Source organism: Limulus polyphemus, unplaced genomic scaffold, assembly GCF_000517525.1.
Source record: "Limulus polyphemus unplaced genomic scaffold, Limulus_polyphemus-2.1.2 Scaffold1484, whole genome shotgun sequence".
In the NCBI taxonomy this organism is placed as follows: domain Eukaryota; kingdom Metazoa; phylum Arthropoda; class Merostomata; order Xiphosura; family Limulidae; genus Limulus; species Limulus polyphemus.
Genome location: NW_013667094.1, coordinates 157,641 through 176,591, shown reverse-complemented (window position 1 = coordinate 176,591; position 18,951 = coordinate 157,641). Strand labels below are relative to the sequence as shown.

Sequence of the window (18,951 nt, the reverse complement as noted above, 5' to 3'; positions counted from 1 at the left end):
TTAAACTGATTGCCGATTCTATACTATATTTGCCACTGTAGCATAGAAACTCAGTTTTTAAACTGATTGCCGATTCTATACTATATTTGCCACTGTAGGATAGAAACTCAGTTTCTTCGCTAATTAATTATTATTTCCTGTACTTGAAATATGCGATATTATAATAACAGTTACCCTGTTAACACAGTATCAACTCTATAATCTGGCAACGTTTCTGCCTGTCACCTGCCACCTCCATCTCACTCTGTAAACAAGTAATAACAAACACGTTAAACTAACGATTTTTAAGGATATTCTAATAAATGTTACTCAGTTAATACGGTATCAACTCTGTAACCTAGCAACACTTCTGCATGTTACCTGCTACTTCCAGCTTACTCTGCAAACAATTGCTAACAAACACTAGAGATAATCACGTTAAACTAACGATTTTAAAAACCTTTCGCCTGCAAATATAGGCTGCAAAGTTCCCAAAACATGTATAATAGTAAGAAACCTACGTACAAGACTTAAGTATTGAACAAGCCGACAATAATCTCCAATATTTACAACGTAGGTTTCTATAATAACATGAAAATTATTTCAGTTTTCACGTAACTGTAGATCTTCGCTGTTTACATTGTTGGCTAAAATATTAAATAAGAAAACGAAACTCTGCTTTATTTTAATTGGTCGTCGTTTCACAATAAATCCAAATTCTTATAGCGGCACTGAGTAACTTTAATCCATTGATAGTATACGAAGTTACTAACGGATAAAAATGCACAGTTATAAGATAGACACTTTGGAGAAGAAACTGGCCTTTATTTTCCTATATATGCTACTGAAATAAAGACAGACGTTTGGTGTATACGATAAAATTAATCCCAAACCCTTACCACCCGAAGAACAATAGCGTGGTCTCGACGCAGATTGGTTTCATATTTTTTGGGATTAAACAAATAATCTAACAGTTGGATACAAGCACCTGGTTAGGTAGTAGATAAGATTCTTTGTTGTATTCTTTATACGCTTTATTTATGCTGAAATATTTAGTAATTCTACAGTTACTCCAGTATCAAAACAGACAGCTTAATGAATATTGCACCTATAAGATAAAGTACTCAATAGATTTTTAATGAAAATCAAATCAGCTATATAGACAAACCCTTATATATTCTTGTCTTGAGGCATGGTTCTTTTCACTGGCATAGATATAAGAGGGGAGGCATTGGCCCTACTTGGAGTTTTATGGTAAAAAACAACAACTCGGAAATTTAAATATCTCACCCCACCCCACTCCTAGATCAGCTGGAAACGTGTTGCTAGTACGTGCATGTTTATTGTGTTTGAAGAAGTTTAGTGACACTTATTTCATGTACCTAGTATTTGGAAAATTTCAAATGTTTTATCTCCACCCTTCTTCAAAAAATTTCTAGCTACGCCACTGGTTCTTCTAAACTTTCATTGTAATTTATTTGATTAAGCTGATGATTATTTTAGAATTATGTTTGCCCTTCCCCTTGGTTTGAAAACTCAACTTACCTGCGGAACAATACTATTGTGACGACTATTGACGCTGGTGTAAAGTGACTGTAGGTCTTCCTTTAAGCTCGAGACGTCCGAAAATCCTTCGTCCACTCGTATGGTAATAGCGCTTTTCCTCCTTCTACCGTTGTTCACGTGGCTCAACTTGCGCCGGGGAGTTGAAAGAGATGAAATCTGGAAGTCACTTGGACATTTCTTCTGGTTAATGTTAGCTAACGGCACATGGCACGTATCTTCATGAACATTGTTGCTGTCTTCGTCTAAACAACGAATTAAGATCTGATGATGAGGAACGTTTGTGTGCGAGTCGGTATCGAGAGAGCTACACACAGGTGATGGGACTACATGCCCTTCTGTGATGTCACTTATGTTCTTCGTCACGGGTAATTCTTCCTTTGAAATACAAATGGGGTCCAAGTCCCAAATCATACAGTCTCGCGCACGAGTCTGGGCTTCTTTATATCTTTCTAGACAAGGAGGATCGTTTTGTTCTTCCTCTGAATCAGTCCTGCAGCTTCTCTGTACCTCTGTGTTAGCGTCTTCCATCTGTTTATTGCCACCATTTTCGCTCTGACATTTCACTCTAGGAATATTTTTTTTAATTAAACTATCGCTATAATGTACCTGCTCTTGTGTAGTCTCTTCTGCCTTCTCGTATTTTTTTGTGTTACCATCACAGTTTGTCTTTTCTTTTGTAGCGTTTTTATTATTTTCTTCATCATTTGTGTTGCCACCAAAGTTATTTTGTTTTCTATTATTACCACAATCATTCTTCTGTTCGTCGGTCATATTTTCATCAAGTATTAGTTCCTTCGAGCTTTCATTATCACTCTTCTCATTTTCTGCACACGACTGTCCCTCTTTAGCAGTGAAATTATTATTCTGATTTCCGTTATCATAAACCAGTTCACACTTTCCATTCATATCGTTCGGTTGTTTCTCTGTGCTAACCCCAGAAACTTGAAAATTAGCTAATTGATTTTCTCCTTGCTCCACAGGGATTGTGGACGACCACGGAACATGGGAGTGCTTGACTTCCTGCTCCGCCATCAGCCTGAATAATATTTCACCACGTCAGTATGATTAATATTCTATCCTAATCAGGCACTCCTGCTACTTCTAAACTGCCCAGCAATCACGTATGGAGAAAAGCTGGAACTCATTACGATAAACCTAACTATATTTAGGTGACTTTGACCCTAATTTGGAGTAAAAGTGGAAAAGAGAATTTCAGAGTATTATTGGAAGCATTTGCAGCTTGTGTAATGAATTACAACAGCTCTGAATGTACTATTTATAGCTACTTTCCTCTTCAGTACGTCTGTCATAAGAAACGACTTACGTCACCACTCTCGAGCCATGGTTTCAAAATCAAATACTTGTTGGAAAAAACAAATGTTGATACGTTACGTGTTGCATTCCAATTCGTCTCCTAAAAATTGTCGGCTTTTCATTCCCTGTGTGAATTAAAATATTATATCTTCTTGTGACCCAAAAAAGGGGGGATATGAGAAACTTCTGAATGATCATCTTACGAAATTTACTAATATCTATTTAGAAAATAAAACGCTGTTTGATATGTCATAATTTGAGGAAATTCGAAGTACTGAATTCCTGCATCTCTCCAATTACTAGGCATCCTTTTTTTAGTTTTCAATAATTTATATTCCTACTATATTCAGTTGATGAGGGAAGATTTTATTTGTAACTGCAAATGCAACCGACAAAGGAAAACTGCTATTTCAATTAAACTTTTGTCGTTCTCGAACCCCAATATTCGAATCTCTTTAATGTATCTCCTCCAGCAGGAAGTCTTCCTATCTAATAGTTGATTGAAAAATTACAGTTCTCAGAAACAACCGTGTACGTCTAACCATTATTTGTGCTTCATCATAACTTTCTAAAAATTGCATGGAAACATACTCCTTTGATAAATCATCATCACTATGACAATTTAGACAGTCAAGATGACAAGTCTTCCAAACAGATCAAACACACAATGCAAGACGCGACATGAACTGGGATCTGGCCAAGCACGTCTTATTCTGTGTTGATATTTTATGAACTAAATCCCACAGGGTAGACCAACCCAACCAATAGAAGGCAAGCACACGTTGCTACTGCGTTATAGTGTACCCACGTGTAACGGAATGTGTTGCCTGGCGACCGTGCTTCTACCTTATGGAAAACGCCTACAACTCCAGACATTCCCACATCAAACATTAGTTCGACAATTTGTAGACTCCCGATATATTAAGCAGCGTATGACATCCGACAGAGACAAATGGCATTCATTAATATGTTTGTTGTTTTTTAACACAAGGCTACACAATTAGCTGTCTGTGCTCTGTTCAGGCCAGATTTTAGCGTTGTAAGTACGTAAACTTACCACTGACCCATCGAGGGACTAAACATTAATACAACGATTTGTTAGAATTTGACAACACGCTTAGAAACCGTAAAGTTTTATTTCGTCCATCATAGTTTATGATTTTTTTTTAAACGTGCATTACGTTTTAACCACAGAGCTTATGAACTACTTACCAGGAAATGAACGAAAATTAACAGAGCTTCATTCAAAATTGTACTAAGATAATTTAAGATAAAAGGTTCTTGATTTAACTTCTGCTCATGTACATGTCATATAAAGCAAAAAAAAATATATTGGGTAGATGATACTTACCAGTATTACTTAGATACGCTGCCAGGAACGGCAAGGAAACAATTGCGTAAATTTTGCTGATCTAGAAGGAGCGCATCCAAGTGAAAGCTGAAATTTTTGTCTTTAAGATCTCTTTAACATTCCAGTATTTAATAGTGCAGGTGGGCTGTTGCAACTATATACACTTCAGCCGTATGTCAATCCTCTTACTGCTAACCCAGATTTTGTTTTAATTTAGTCAGTTTTTGTAATTCCTTCCGTAAAATAACGGTTAAATTTAGAGGACACGAAAAGTAAACACACACGTTTCTCGGATATGACGTGCAGAGTGTGAGTTTTAGGCGACTGTCGAGTTGTTCTCATCTGAAGTCCTGCCAGTATTTCGATTCATTATCACGTTGAGTGAATGTCGTTGAAAAAAATATTTTTAGTCCTACGGTGCAATAACAGCGTATTATTAAAACAAGGTTAAAAGCATACATCTCGCGTCTTGGCTTAGTGGACTGACTGTCACTCTTATAAAGCATCCACAGCTTAGAGCGCGGAGAATATTTTGTTGTATAACAAGGATTCAAACCTGGCTCACCAAATCCGAAATCCAGAGCTGTACCCCAGCACCAAACCGTGTCTCACTTCAACGTTGTTTCAGTTATAGTTTTTCCATTTATTCCAAGAAAACCGCTGTAGTAGCGAACTGTTGTTAAGTATATATCATACCCAACACTGCATGATTAAACTGATAAGCAAACTGATCGATCAAAAGGATTGGCAAGAACTTGGATTTGAGTTGCATCAACTGTTAGCATGCAAAGTCAAGTTCACCGTTCAATACCGAGCCCTTCACGCTAATTTCAGACCACGTACACCATTGGTTGTGAATTTCTATATTTTACTAGTTAGTAAACGTGCTCTACTAACTCTGTACAAATTACAGTATTACCAGTCTTCCCAGAGTGAAGAATTTTGTTATCTCCTTACCAGAAATGATCTCAAAGAACTGTTGGGTTGGATTTTACTCATAAAAGTTAACCTAATTTTTGCCAGCTTACATTGCAATACTATCTATTTCAGCATTTTTCAGATCTGCCAACTCTCACTACTGGTATCAATTAATACATTAAAAATCAATTAAAACATTAATACAATGGCTGTATCAAGTTCCATCTTTCTTGCAACCACACAAAAACGATATAGTAGCGAAACGCCACTTGTTGTTCATTTAGTTTTACTTTAATTTACTGGCTAAGTTTTGTTTGGTCTCAAAAGGGGAAACAAAACAAAACAACAACAACAACAAAAAAAAAAAACGACGCGGTAGAAATGAAAAACAACAATAAGAAAAACCAGAGAGTAGCAATTCGACTCCAAAAACCAGCGAGGATGGTGAAAAATATAAATTTGTTGTACTCTTGAGTAGATTATACATTTCTTTATGGTTGATAAATGTTGCCCATTCTACTATATCTTTGCAATCATCTCCAGCTCTTCCTACTTGACTGATCACAGATATACACAACTTTCCAGGTAAAATTGTTAATCTTTAATCGGTGAATTGAAAACCCTTAAGCTTCTTATCATTATGTTCATTTATGTATATTTTGGGCAATAATAATTTGTAGATATTTATTGTATCGATCATGACAGTGGGCGTCATTATATTTCTTCTGACTTTTTCTTTGAAGTCTGGGAGACAGTAGAGTATTCTGGTAGAAGAGGAGCCCAATAAAACACGCGGTAGACTTCTACCGGAAATGGCAGAGCCCGATAGAACACGCGGTAGACTTCTACCGGAAATAGTGGAGCTCAGTAAAACACGCGATAGACATCTACCGGAGATGGTAGAGACCAATAAAACACGCGGTAGACATCTACCGGAAATGGTAGAAACCAATAAAACACGCGGTAGACTTCTGCCGGAAATGGTAGAGACCAATAAAACACGCGGTAAACATCTACCGGAAATGGTAGAAACCAATAAAACATGCGGTAGACTTCTGCCGGAAATGGTAGAAACCAATAAAACACGCGGTAGACTTCTGCCGGAAATGGTAGAAACCAATAAAACACGCGGTAGACTTCTGCCGGAAATGGTAGAGACCAATAAAACACGCGGTAGACATCTACCGGAAATGGTAGATACCAATAAAGATTGTTTGAAGTAAGCACAAAGCTACACAGTGGGCTATCTGTGCTCTACCCACCGCGGGTATCGAAACCCAGTTTCTAGCGTTGTAAGTCCGCAGACATACCGCTTTGCCACTGGGACGCGTTAGAAATCAATAACCGGTATCCCTTGATAGACATCAATTTGTAGGTAATGGCAGACCAGCATGTAAAACAAAACACCTGATCACTGTAAACTACAAATTACGTCCGAGGATTAAAACTTTATGTAAATTCACGCGAATTTGAAGTCGTTGCATTTAGCTAGTAAACACGTGAAAACCCAAGCATATAAAGCAACGGTTCTCAAACGTTAGTAACCCGAAGACCCCTTTTAATTTAAAATATCGGTAGATTTGGGGGCCTGCGAAAAACATCTTGTTTTGAAAAATAAGATTTCGTGTACACGAAAAGCTGTATTCCAAAATTAAAAGTTTTAATTCATATAGATTTCATTTTACGAAAAATATTTTTATTCTATAAATCTCATTTTTAAAGTACTTTTATGAAATTTCGAACATGACTCGCGAACCCTCTTGTGTACCATCGAGGAACCAACTTTGAGAAACCCTGATATAAAGCATTAGCGTTCTTCTAAGTATTTTAGTATTTTTTCGAGCTAATGACAAATGTGTAGAAACATGTATTCTCTTAGTTCGTTTAGTTCATGTACATATTTTCAAAGTTTTCTCGTATATTAAATGATATATATTTTACGATATTAATAATTCATTACATTACATCATTAGTTATACTTTTAAATTATACTTTACATGTTTTCTCATTGTTCACCTGTAATGCTCTCTCTCTCTGCTGAACAAGCTCATACATCACACAACTTGACGGGTGTCTTATTTTGTTTTCTCTGTTACTTCCTCGTTCGACAGAAACGATCTTAAAATTCTCTGGCGCACTTCCGCCTTTATTTTATATTTTTGTTCTTGATAAAAAAAGAGAGAGTCCACCTTCTGGATCCTTTCGAACTAAATAGTTTTATCGTTTTTGTATGTTTTTCCCTCTCACAAAATAAAATATTTTAGAATTTCCATTATATTTTTAAATAACTATAAATACACTATGTAACACCCTTGGATGAACCTGATAATTAAAAATATACTTTATCAAATTAAGCCTGTTATTTGGAAAACATTGAAAACGACTTACGTTTTATTTCAGTATCAAAAATCTTTCTAGTTTAAAATTCACGTTTTACTTATTGCTACTTGTAAAATTTTAACAGTTTATATTTTACATTTCCATAAACCGTCCCATTCCATTGTTCATTTCTATCTAGCATTACACATATATATTCAACAAATACAAAACTCTACGTAACAAACGTTAAAAACATTTAATGTTTTCCTACACGTGTCAGTAATTATTCCTTCCAGTTTTAAAGATTCTGCCAAAAGGTTTTCTTTACACCAAGGAATGTTGTACCACCGTACAGCATTCAACGAAAACCTCAAGCGTTGGAATGAAATATTTAGAAATTTAATGTTTCCAACATTTCCCGAATTTTCTTTATATACTAAATGCTTATTACAAATGGTATTTTTAATGACGTTCTTCGCGCTTCTCTAATCTCGCCATAATATAAGAATATTCCATATTTAAAATATTTTTTATGTATGCAATGCAACAAAAAACTACTGCTTTTATAACTACACAAGTAACATAAATATTACTGGAATAATATACGTAAGAGATTTACTGTACACTTCCCTATAAAATAAGCGTAATCGAAAGTCGTATTGCCTCGTTAATACGGTACTTTAAGTACTGAATTATAGCTTTAAACGTATTTTATAACCTTCGTTTGGTATCCTAAATATAGTTCTGTGGGTGGTATAAATCATTTCAAGTAGTAATATACAACAAGTACGGTTTTATGTTTCACTTTACTACCGTGTAGATATTGAATACTGGTAAGTAAACTCATTAACTAAAATCAGTTCTATATAGCTCGTTATTTTTTGCGTAAGTGTTACCATTGCTCCACAATTATTCAATGAATGAGAAGGAACAAACAGTCCATACATGGTGGGGTAGGACTAGCTCCAGAAGTAAAATCAATAGGCACACGTATCAGGTGCATAAAATATTCTGTTCTCCGATTATATCTAACAGACAACAAGAGATCGGGAGATGATTTACAAAATAAGCTGTGTTTGAAAGCATACATGATGGATGTCAGTGTATTTATCCCGAATACTTACATCTAAGGACGTGATGGTTGAGTAATCATAGCGGTATTGGTTAAAATGTTTAATATATGTATTATTATTTTTTTTCAGTTCTTATTAGAACGATTATTCTAACTGATGAACAAAAACATTCTAATTAGTGCAACATTTTGTTATAAGCCATTGTACACGTTTAGTTAGGACAGTATATTAAGTTACCTATATTAATTGCTGGGTATATTTTTATCATATTTTTATGTCAATCCATAATAAGAACAATCCTCGAAAAAGTTTAGAACGTATCTAAGAGTTTTGTGTTTATTTTATAATGTTTACCTAACAGTAAATTAAGGTAATATACAAACGGTACCTCACGAAGGAATCTGCAAGTCAGAATGACACGAACGCGTTTTGAGTTTGTTCATGGGAAATGGATTAGTTTGAGTAGTCCCTCTTGACAATATATATAACAAGTACATAATGTACTGGGAAGTTCCTCTTGACGATATAACAAGTAAACGTAGCTCCTCGTGACGATATAACAAGTAAATAATGTACTTGGAAGTTCTTCTTGACGGTATAACAAGTAAACAATGTCTTTGATAGCTCCTCGTGACGATATAACAAGTAAATAATGCTTTGGTTAGTTCCTCGTGACGATATAACAAGTAAACAATGTCTTTGGTAGCTCCTCGTGACGATATAAGTAAATAATGCTTTGGTTAGTTCCTCTTGACAATATAACATGCAAATAATGTATTGGGAAGTTCCTCTTCTTGACAAAATAACAAGTAAATAACGTCTTAGATAGTTCCTCGTGACAACATAACCAGTAAATAATGTCTTGGGAAGTTCCTCTTGACAATATAACATGTAAATAACGTCTTAGATGGTTCGTCGTGGCAATGTAACAAGTATATGTCTTGGGCATTTCTTCGTAACAATATATAAAACAAGTAAATAATGTTTTGGACATTTCTTCGTAACAATATATTATAACAAATAAATAATGTTTTGGTTAGTTCCTCGTGACGATATAACAAGTAAATAATGCTTTGGTTAGCTACTTGTTATATCGTCACGAGGAAATAATGCTTTGGTTAGTTCCTCTTGACAATATAACAAGCAAATAATGTATTAGGAAGTTCCTCTTCTTGACAAAATAACAAGTAAATAACGTCTTAGTTAGTTCCTCGTGACAACATAACCAGTAAATAATGTCTTGGTAAGTTCCTCTTGACAATATAACATGCAAATAACGTCTTAGATAGCTCGTCGTGGCAATGTAACAAGTATATGTCTTGGGCATTTCTTCGTAACAGTATATAAAACAAGTAAATTATGTTTTGGACATTTCTTCGTAACAATATAACAAGTAAATAATCTTTTGGGTAGTTTGTCATGGCAATATATTTTTGAATTCTGGAATATGGAATTGTAAAGTATCCACGCTATACATTTTACTTAACAGAAGTAGAGAATTAGAAAGCTGAAAACAGAAGTTCGTCATAAACTCTATGACTTCACTTTTTGTGCATTAGTAGGCTATGAATATGCTTTTTGTTTTTACTGTCTAATTTCATCTCATTAAGATAAAATCCTAAGATACTCCTGTTCTATTCTAAATAATGTTCTTAATAAAAACCGCATCATTGTGATTCTATCCAACTCTATGAATATTCCCGATATTTTCTAAATAATAACACTATTAATGAAATCACATCAGTGTAATTTTTTATACTCTAAAATAATTCTGTTCTAATATTACTCTATAATAATATTTTCAAACTTCTGTAGTTCTGCAAGGCTTTGTTTTTTAATAGTTATTTTCACCTCTACTTAATATCGTTTTCGGCATATATTGAGTGAGCTTTTAGTCCAGTCTGGTTACAAACATTTTAAAATATACCACTGCTCGTGCCTCAATAAAAAAATGGTTTTGATAATAACATTAAAAATAATCTTCCTACTCATAAAATAGCAGAAATATTAGCCTAAAATTAGAAACATGATTTGGTTTAATGGCCCGGCATGGCCAGGTGCTCAACTCGCAATCTGAGGGTCGCGGGTTCGAATCCCCGTCACACCAAACATGTTCGCCCTTTCAGCCGTGGGGGGCGTTATAATGTAACGGTCAATCCCATTATTCGTTGGTAAAAGAGTAACCCAAGAATTGGCGGTGATGCCTTCCCTCTAGTCTTACACTGCTAAATTAGGGACGGCTAGCACAGATAGCCCTTGTGTAGCTTTGCATGAAATTCTAAACAAACAAACCCATTTGGTTTACTTGAAACTCACCGTGACAAATAATGTGATTTTTCTGAACCCAAAACAAACGGTATTTCCTTTTAAGGTGTCAATAGAAACACCTGAACTTTCTTGTTTTAATAATCAGAACAGACTTGGTAAAAATACAAATAAACACAAATTCAACTTACCATTTCTATACTAAATTGCATTCGAATATGTATACAGACATGCTAAGCACGTAGTGTTTTTTTTCTTTTTTTTTGTTACATCGATTTAATCCATTGTTTTACTGATACATCGATTATAAGAACACAAAGACATAAACGAACACGTACTGAAGGCAAACCCACTAGAAACACAATGTCATATATCACATTAAGTGTAACAATTATTCCACTTGTGGAAACAGAACATTTATTTTTTATTTATTCATAATTATGTTATAACTCAGTTCTATCTAAAATCTCCTTTTTTTAAGTTTAATAAGATGAAAGTACAGTAAAGTACACCCGCAATACACTGAGGAAAACACACACAGGACTAACGTTTCTGTTAAGACAGCATTTTGCGAAGACTATTATGTCATTTCTACTTCCAATAGTTCATTAAAAAATGACTGTAAAAATGTTTACGAAAGAAAAATATTCTACCCTTCAAGCTCTTGAAAGAGATGAAATTAAAATGTCCACACACACATACAAACGAAGCTTTTTTGTGATTACATTATTGTAATATACATTAGTTTAACAATTACGATATCTATCAATAAGGTATCACAAAGATATGATATATCCTATAACCTGAGCGCTTTCGAAAGGTGGACTTTTCTTCTTCGGGAGCATTTCCAATTTGTCCCTGAAGAAGAACGGTCCACCTTTCAAAAGCGCTTGGGTTATATGGACCGTATCTTTGTGTTAAATTGATTTCTTGAACCTACGTGTTTTTCTAACATCATAGATCAATGATATGACGTGCCATCTAGGAGAGAACGATCGAAATACCAATTTACTTAACATAAAATAACAACAAAAGTATTAGCACAAAACATGACAAAAATATGATATGCTTTATACAAATAATACTGCTACAGTACAACATTTGTTTCTGTTTGGAAATGTGACAAATTAATTATCTGTAAACTGTTATACTCAAAATGTTTCTCTTTGTTCAACAGATTGTTAGTAGTCTTAACATTAAGTGGATCTTTAAAAACAAATTACATAAATTTTTCAAACAATTTGTCGATAAAAACGTGGACCGCTGAACCCAAGTCTATAACATATACATTGACTTCTATTAACTTTGTTATCTATTTCTTACTCAAGTTTGGCGTTGAATAAACTATTAGTAAGCGCCTGATGTGAACGATACTTCGAGAAAATAGGACTACTGATTTCTTACTAACATATAAGCTCACAAACTCCGTGGAAGCAGCTTCAACCAATAGGCTCTCTAAAGAATTGCGTTGTAAGTTCTACAGAAAATGCAACTAGTGCTTTCAATAAATATACTCATTTAGCAAACATCTTCAGATATTTCTCTTAATCTATTATCGTTAACTTTATTTCACTCAAACTGGAGTTTACTACTAGACTTTGCTTTAATGCACATAAAATAACGACCTGTATTACCTCCATAGTATATTTTTTATTAACTCAATAATTCGTTATTACATTTTCTTTAAGAGCTATCTATGACTTACAAGTTCGTTAATCCAGTTTAAATTCCAGTTGCCATGGATATAAAATAACAGAACGTAAAATATTTTAGACCCATGGAAGTTGTAAACTGGATTAACGAACTTGTAGGCTGTCAATGGCTTGTGACGAAGCAGTAATAGAGAAATGTTGAACTAATAAATAAAGACACATTCTGAAGGTATAGGCCGTTATTTTATATTTATTAATAGAACTTTAATAACAATATTGTAACACCTTAAGATGGCGTTTGAATATAGTTAGATCTATCCCAAAGTAGCTTTTGGCATGTTAGCACGAACTAAATAGAGCGTTACTTAAACACACCTTAAGTCAAGATGACGTTACGAATAAGGCTGTAATATTGCTTACAATATCAATATATAAAAACCAGCAAATGGAAGGACTCGCTGTGCATAATATAAAATATCAAATAACACAACGAAATTAAATCACTTATTGCCAAAGTAAGTTTACTTGTTTTGTTTATCTGAGCTGCTAAAGAATGACAAACTGCTTATTGCTGCGAATCAACAAGTTTAGAATTTTGCATGTAGTCATTTTTTTTTTCATTTTACTTAATATTTACAAATTATAATAAATTGATAACACACTTGCTTTTCCACAAAATCCAAACACAAACTTACAATTGGTACGCAACTTCTAAATATTTGTTGTACACGTGATTTATTTAAAGATTTTAATCATGACCATCAAAATTATACTTACAAAACCATGAATAAATTTGGACATCCTTTATAAATAACTTTGTAACAAAATCGGCTTTTGGGGTAAAAATTATATTCCTGTGGTAGTCACACCGACAACACGTGAATATTATTACGAACAGATTGATCACGAGTAGTTTTAAAACTGAAAGCATTTTTATTAAAAATGTAGAAATCAACAATAGTTTAAAGTTTTTTTAAAACCTATTTTTTTTTTAATCAGCAACCTAAATAATAGAAGTAAAATCGTGTGTTTTAGGTATATCTGACATTATGTTAAGCGCGCGCAAAGACACAGAATGGGCTATCTGTGCTTTGCCCGCATCGGGTATCGAAACCCGAATTTTAACGTTATAACAAGCCTTCGAATTTTTCGCTGAGCCACTGGGAGCATATTGATAGATTATAAAAATATCAATTTAAAAAAGAAATCTTGTCAAAATGAAACAATGGCAGATGGAAAACTATTTATTTTGCATGATGACAACGTTTTGGGCCAAGACCCTTCATCAGGTAGAACCTAAAATCGTTATAAAAACTAAATTCTTATATTAAAATAATACAGCCATCATCTGTTTCTACAATGGTACACTTAAAATAAGTAAGAGTCGTAACATTTTATAAAAATGGAATATTTTATCCGGTTTAACGGTCTTTTTTCACTGTAAATTTGAGAAACTTATTACTTCAAAGTAGTCTCTTAATTATTGTTTTTAAAATCGTGAAGTAAAACATATGAATTCAAGTAATAAAAAATGTAACTCTTCGATTCATTTGGACACAATTCCTTAATTAAGTAGCAGATCTTAACGTTAAAACCCGTATGTCAACGCTTCAATTGAAAGATTCTACGGCATTCTGTTCTGGCTGTCATTCGGCTGCACGCCATCTGTCGAGAGCAAACTGTCAAATGCATTCTAGTGTATAGTGTTATTCTGTCAGTTTATTCTTCCGAGTGCACATTTTCCAAACACTCATTCAGGGTTAATTATAGGGTCAGACGACATCATACGTAAAACCCATAGATATTCATCGAATCATGTGTCCCAGTTACGAATAAGGTTAGGTATATCAAACGGTGGCTTCAGTGTGTTATTAGAAACTAAATAAAGCGTACTTAACCCCACCTTAAATTAAGGTAACGTTACTATGGGCTCAGAATATTTTACGATCTTGAGTAAAGTAAACAGTGAATGTATTTACCGTATAAAAACAAACAAACTTTAACCAAGTGAGAAATGATCAGCTAAACGTACAAATTATTAAGTTTTGACCTCCAAAATCTACAGTATTTTCGTCCGTCGGCAAGTGATGATGTCAAAAATGTGTGTGTTTGGTGCGAATTTTTCCTTGACGAAGAACACAACAATAATCGAAATTTATTCTTCTAACGTATCTACAATTTATATATTTAGAACTGATCTTGCAGTGATTTCTAAAGAAACCATGGTAATACGTGTCATTTACCATCTTATGGCTAGAATAATCTATTTTGGAGCCAAGTTCGTGATAATGTTATCCACATTTTGATCTGTGATACTTGTCGAAGACATAATTTTACATGAATAATTAAAACAAATAAGACAAGATAATAGATATAATACGACAAATCCACAAGGTACCTTAGTAACGTTTCCGAGGTTTTGTAAACTTTTAGAATATATAAACACTATATTGTTCACTGTAATCATTTTGTGTTCACCTCTTGTAAAGCGGTGTTATTAGTGAAATGAAATAAATATAGCATCTAAATTATATTTTGTATATTTTATGTTTTTGCTCTTATGCTGAAGGTCATAAAAACAATTAAGAAATTGAAACAAACAGAACGCATTAGCACATGCGCACACACAAAAACTCTGTAGTTATGTTTTTCCACTAGGTTCTACATGCATGAAGCAAACAGTAAAAACACAAGTATTTTTTTCTCCCAAACGGTACCTGAGCTACTTTTTCGCCCACGTGGTGTTTACTATGCGTCTGCATCTCTCGTAAAAACCTTGATGTATTGGATGAATGGCTATTATCCTTCAATCTCGTGGCGCCCTCTGTTGTCACATTACTTAATGACGGAGAATGAGCACGTTGCATGCGTGTTCTATAACGTGACAAGTCCGAGTCCGATGAAGCGTTCGGAAGGGATTTACTCATGCTGTTTGCAGTGCCTGTAATAAAACATAGCAAAAGCAATTACTGAAACCTCCATATAAATAAGTAAAACAAATATATTGGATTCTGACACGCTGTAATTGCCTTTGTAGACAATAAGTGACGTCACATAACAATTCATGCCCAAGCAACAATACTTTAAAATCCCATCTGTGCGCTACGGTTAACATTAAGTAGCACGGGCACTACTGATTCACTTACCCATGTTATTTTGAATGAATTAGAACAACGTACAATATCACCGAACAAAAACAAACAAAATGAAAAATTAATAAATTTCTTACAGGATATTTTCTTACAAAATCAATCTAAAGAAAAAAATATCCTAAGTAAATCATCTGTTGCCTGCCACTTACTATCAAAATGTGACAAAACGACTGCAAAAAGTACTTGAAATAAGAAACACGAGTGCATTTTGTTTTATATTCCAATTTAATATAAAATAAAGTTTGACCAACAGATGGCGCAACATATATACAATTCATAACTGTATTTGATTCTAAATGCATCTACTTTTTTTCTTTTTTAAAGAATCTTTTAACTATGTGAAATAATATTTATAATAGTGGTAAAGGTGATAATAACGTTTATGTTCGACTAGTAAATCTTATCTGTCATAATGTTAATCACCGAGTGTTCTATATCAGCACGAACAAACGATGCACCTGCTCGAAAAACATGGAACGCTTCGACATTATGCATTGTTAATGGAGTTCTAACTTAAACAAAACCCAGATATTAAGATAATACTGTTGTACCTATAAAAGTAGTGTTCTTAAGGCACCTGCCTCTAAAAATGTCATGGATAAAATAGAATTTCAAAATTATCTCTTTGTCTCACTGAAATAGTTTAGCAATTTATTACAATGAAGATGAGCGAGATAATCCAGCTATTAATTATCTAGCGTCAACTCCAATAGAAGTAGACTTGATTTAATGAAAAATGTGTACTGTTTATATACTTTAATTAGGCATAAAAGTTAGTGATTTCGAATAATAGCGATATTTATTACATTTCTATAAACTTAGAAGAATTATAGCTGTATGCGATTACCTAATATTATTGTTAACGTACGAATCTATAACCCCCTTTCACGTTTAAAATGTCAAAAATCACTGAAAACCAGTTGCTTACGTTTAATTATATTCTGTTCATTAAGCCATTCGTTGCCGACGGGTCGTCAAGAGTTGTATAAAATTTCTAACTTAACAAAATGTGTTCTTTTATACTAAACACTCTAAGTTTATCTTTGTTGGCCCTCAATAGGATATTTCCTTAATTTACTATTAGTTCACATATGTTTAGTATGTATTTATGTTACGCAAGTGTATTATTGATTTTGTTGACCTGGAAAAAAAAAATTCAGATTTCTGCTTATTAGAACAGCCAGTGTTTCGTACAACATTCAAAACAATAATCGTTACCGGTACAGTATTGTGCTATAGCGACATTACAATTATGCACCTTTTTATCTAGGCTTATCACACTTGTACACTCAGTTGACATACATTAGTGTATGTACGGCTGTGTATGTGTGTCTATAAAGGAAACTCCAACCCCCCCCCCCCAATACACTCGTGTATCCCATTTCTTTTCATGGAATTGTTTTTGTTTATTTTAGTGATATTCCCTTAAATCTGGGAGAAGGGACAGAGCTATTAACTGGGCCAATTTCTGTTTATAGAAATATTGTTTGAACCCATCCAATATACAGACAAGCAAATACACCTATAAATAGCTCACATGAGGAGGCAAAAGGATTTTAACAACTACAGAAATCAATGAAACGTATTCTATAAAATTCATCGAATTTCATCTTTCAAAATCTGTTATGTGGTTCATTTTTTTAATGCCAAAATTTTCACATTATTGTTTCTCTGGATGGTTAGTAATCGATATATTTTAACAATTGATTGTCTGCTTTCACTCTGTTTTATAGTAAGTAGTGTAGCTAATATATTTGTCATCAAAAAACTCGGCTGAATATTTATAATAAATATGTTTTACTTTTGTACATTGGTAGTTTTGTTAACATATTTTCTCTTGGTTATTATTATCTTTTCTTTCAAGTCTCTTTTTCTGGAGATATTTCTATTTGTTGTAAGTTAAAAATTAATAACGTGTACTTCTATTTATGCACGTAAAAGAATTAAATAGTATGAAACCAGTCAACCATACACGCATTAATAACTAACACGGTCTATTTACATAAAACCTATCAAGTTTTCTTTTCGTTATTCATATTGGATAAATCTTTTCAAAGTGACGATATTATACCTCTGAGAATATCTTTTCAAAGGCTGCAAAGTGGTACTATTCTACCTCTGGGCAAGTTTTTTTGAAAGGCTGCAAAGTGGTGCTATTCTATATTTGGGCAAAATTGTTTCAAAGGCTGCAAAGTAGTTCTATTCTATTTCTGGGCAAATTTTTGCAAAGGCTGCAAAGTGGTGTTATTTTACCATTTGGCATATCTTTTGAAAGATTGAAATACGACTTTATTCTACCATAAAAGTTGCTAACAGAGTAATGTTTTGTTATCAAAATGTTTATGTATGTTTTGACCTATAACCAGGGTATCCCTTTACAACTTCACTAGCAGGAACAACTTGTAAGAAATATTACACTATCATAAAGTAGATATTGCTCTCATCAAACTATAAGCTAGGTTATGGATTAACGTTATGAATAAAAGCAGCGGTAAGTAAAAATGGTTATTTACCTTGGCCAATGTCAATGGTGAGAGCTCTTCGGCGTTGAGGGTCAGTATGCGGACCGGAACACTGGATCTGACCCACTAAACAACAAGACATGAAATACACATAACAACACAAACCAACAACAGTGATTCCCACTAACAAACAAATGTACTGTCCTGCTTCTACTCTCGGATAAGTTATTTTGTCTGTTTCTAGCTTGGGATCCATGTGTAAAAAATAATAAATAATAATAAATAAATAAATAATAAGATAGACTATTAAAAAGTAATCAATGTATATTAGCCCCGATATGTAACAGCAACGGATATAATATTAACAAGTAATCAATGTATATTATTCCCCAAATGTAACAACAACAGATAGACTATTAAAAAGTAATCAATGTATATTAGCCCCAATATGTAACAGCAACGGATAGAATATTAACAAGTAATCAATGTATATTATTCCCCAAATGTAACAACAACGGATAGACTATTAAAAAGTAATCAATGTATATTAGCCCCGATATGTAACAGAAACGGATAGACTATTAAAACGTAATGAATTTATATTAGCCCCGAGATGTAACAACAACAGATAGACTATTAAAAATGTGAGCACTGTTTATAACATGTTAATCGTATCCAGTTTTATGTTTCTAGCCATTGTATGGTTTGGTTTAGCGTATGAATTTTGTATTAAACTGAATACGTTGGTGTTGTGTATTTCTAAACATGGAACGAAATGACAAGTTTTATGTTAGAAAAGTAGTGTCGGCACGTTCCAGCGTGTGTGTTTGTGTATATATTTTGTTTGTTTGTTTGTTTGTTTTGGAATTTCGCGCAAAGCTACACGAGGGCTATCTGCGC

At 33.6% G+C, this 18,951-nt stretch overlaps 1 protein-coding gene across 8 annotated transcripts in view; it reads right to left on the bottom strand.

Moving 5' to 3' along the window:
• Positions 1-18,951, bottom strand: part of LOC106463792 (potassium voltage-gated channel subfamily H member 6-like) — a 218,516-nt gene that overhangs the window by 82,700 nt on the left and 116,865 nt on the right. For 6 of the 8 annotated variants that reach the window (XM_022391384.1, XM_022391385.1, XM_022391387.1 and 3 more), the window contains 2 exons: positions 18,103-18,177; positions 15,155-15,378 (listed from right to left, as the gene is read on the bottom strand). In XM_022391384.1, the coding sequence (XP_022247092.1) occupies positions 15,155-15,378; positions 18,103-18,177 (299 nt within the window). Of the gene's footprint in view, positions 1-1,524; positions 3,344-15,154; positions 15,379-18,102; positions 18,178-18,951 lie in introns of those variants that run through there. The other 2 variants (XM_022391386.1, XM_022391388.1) reach the window with 2 other exon arrangements.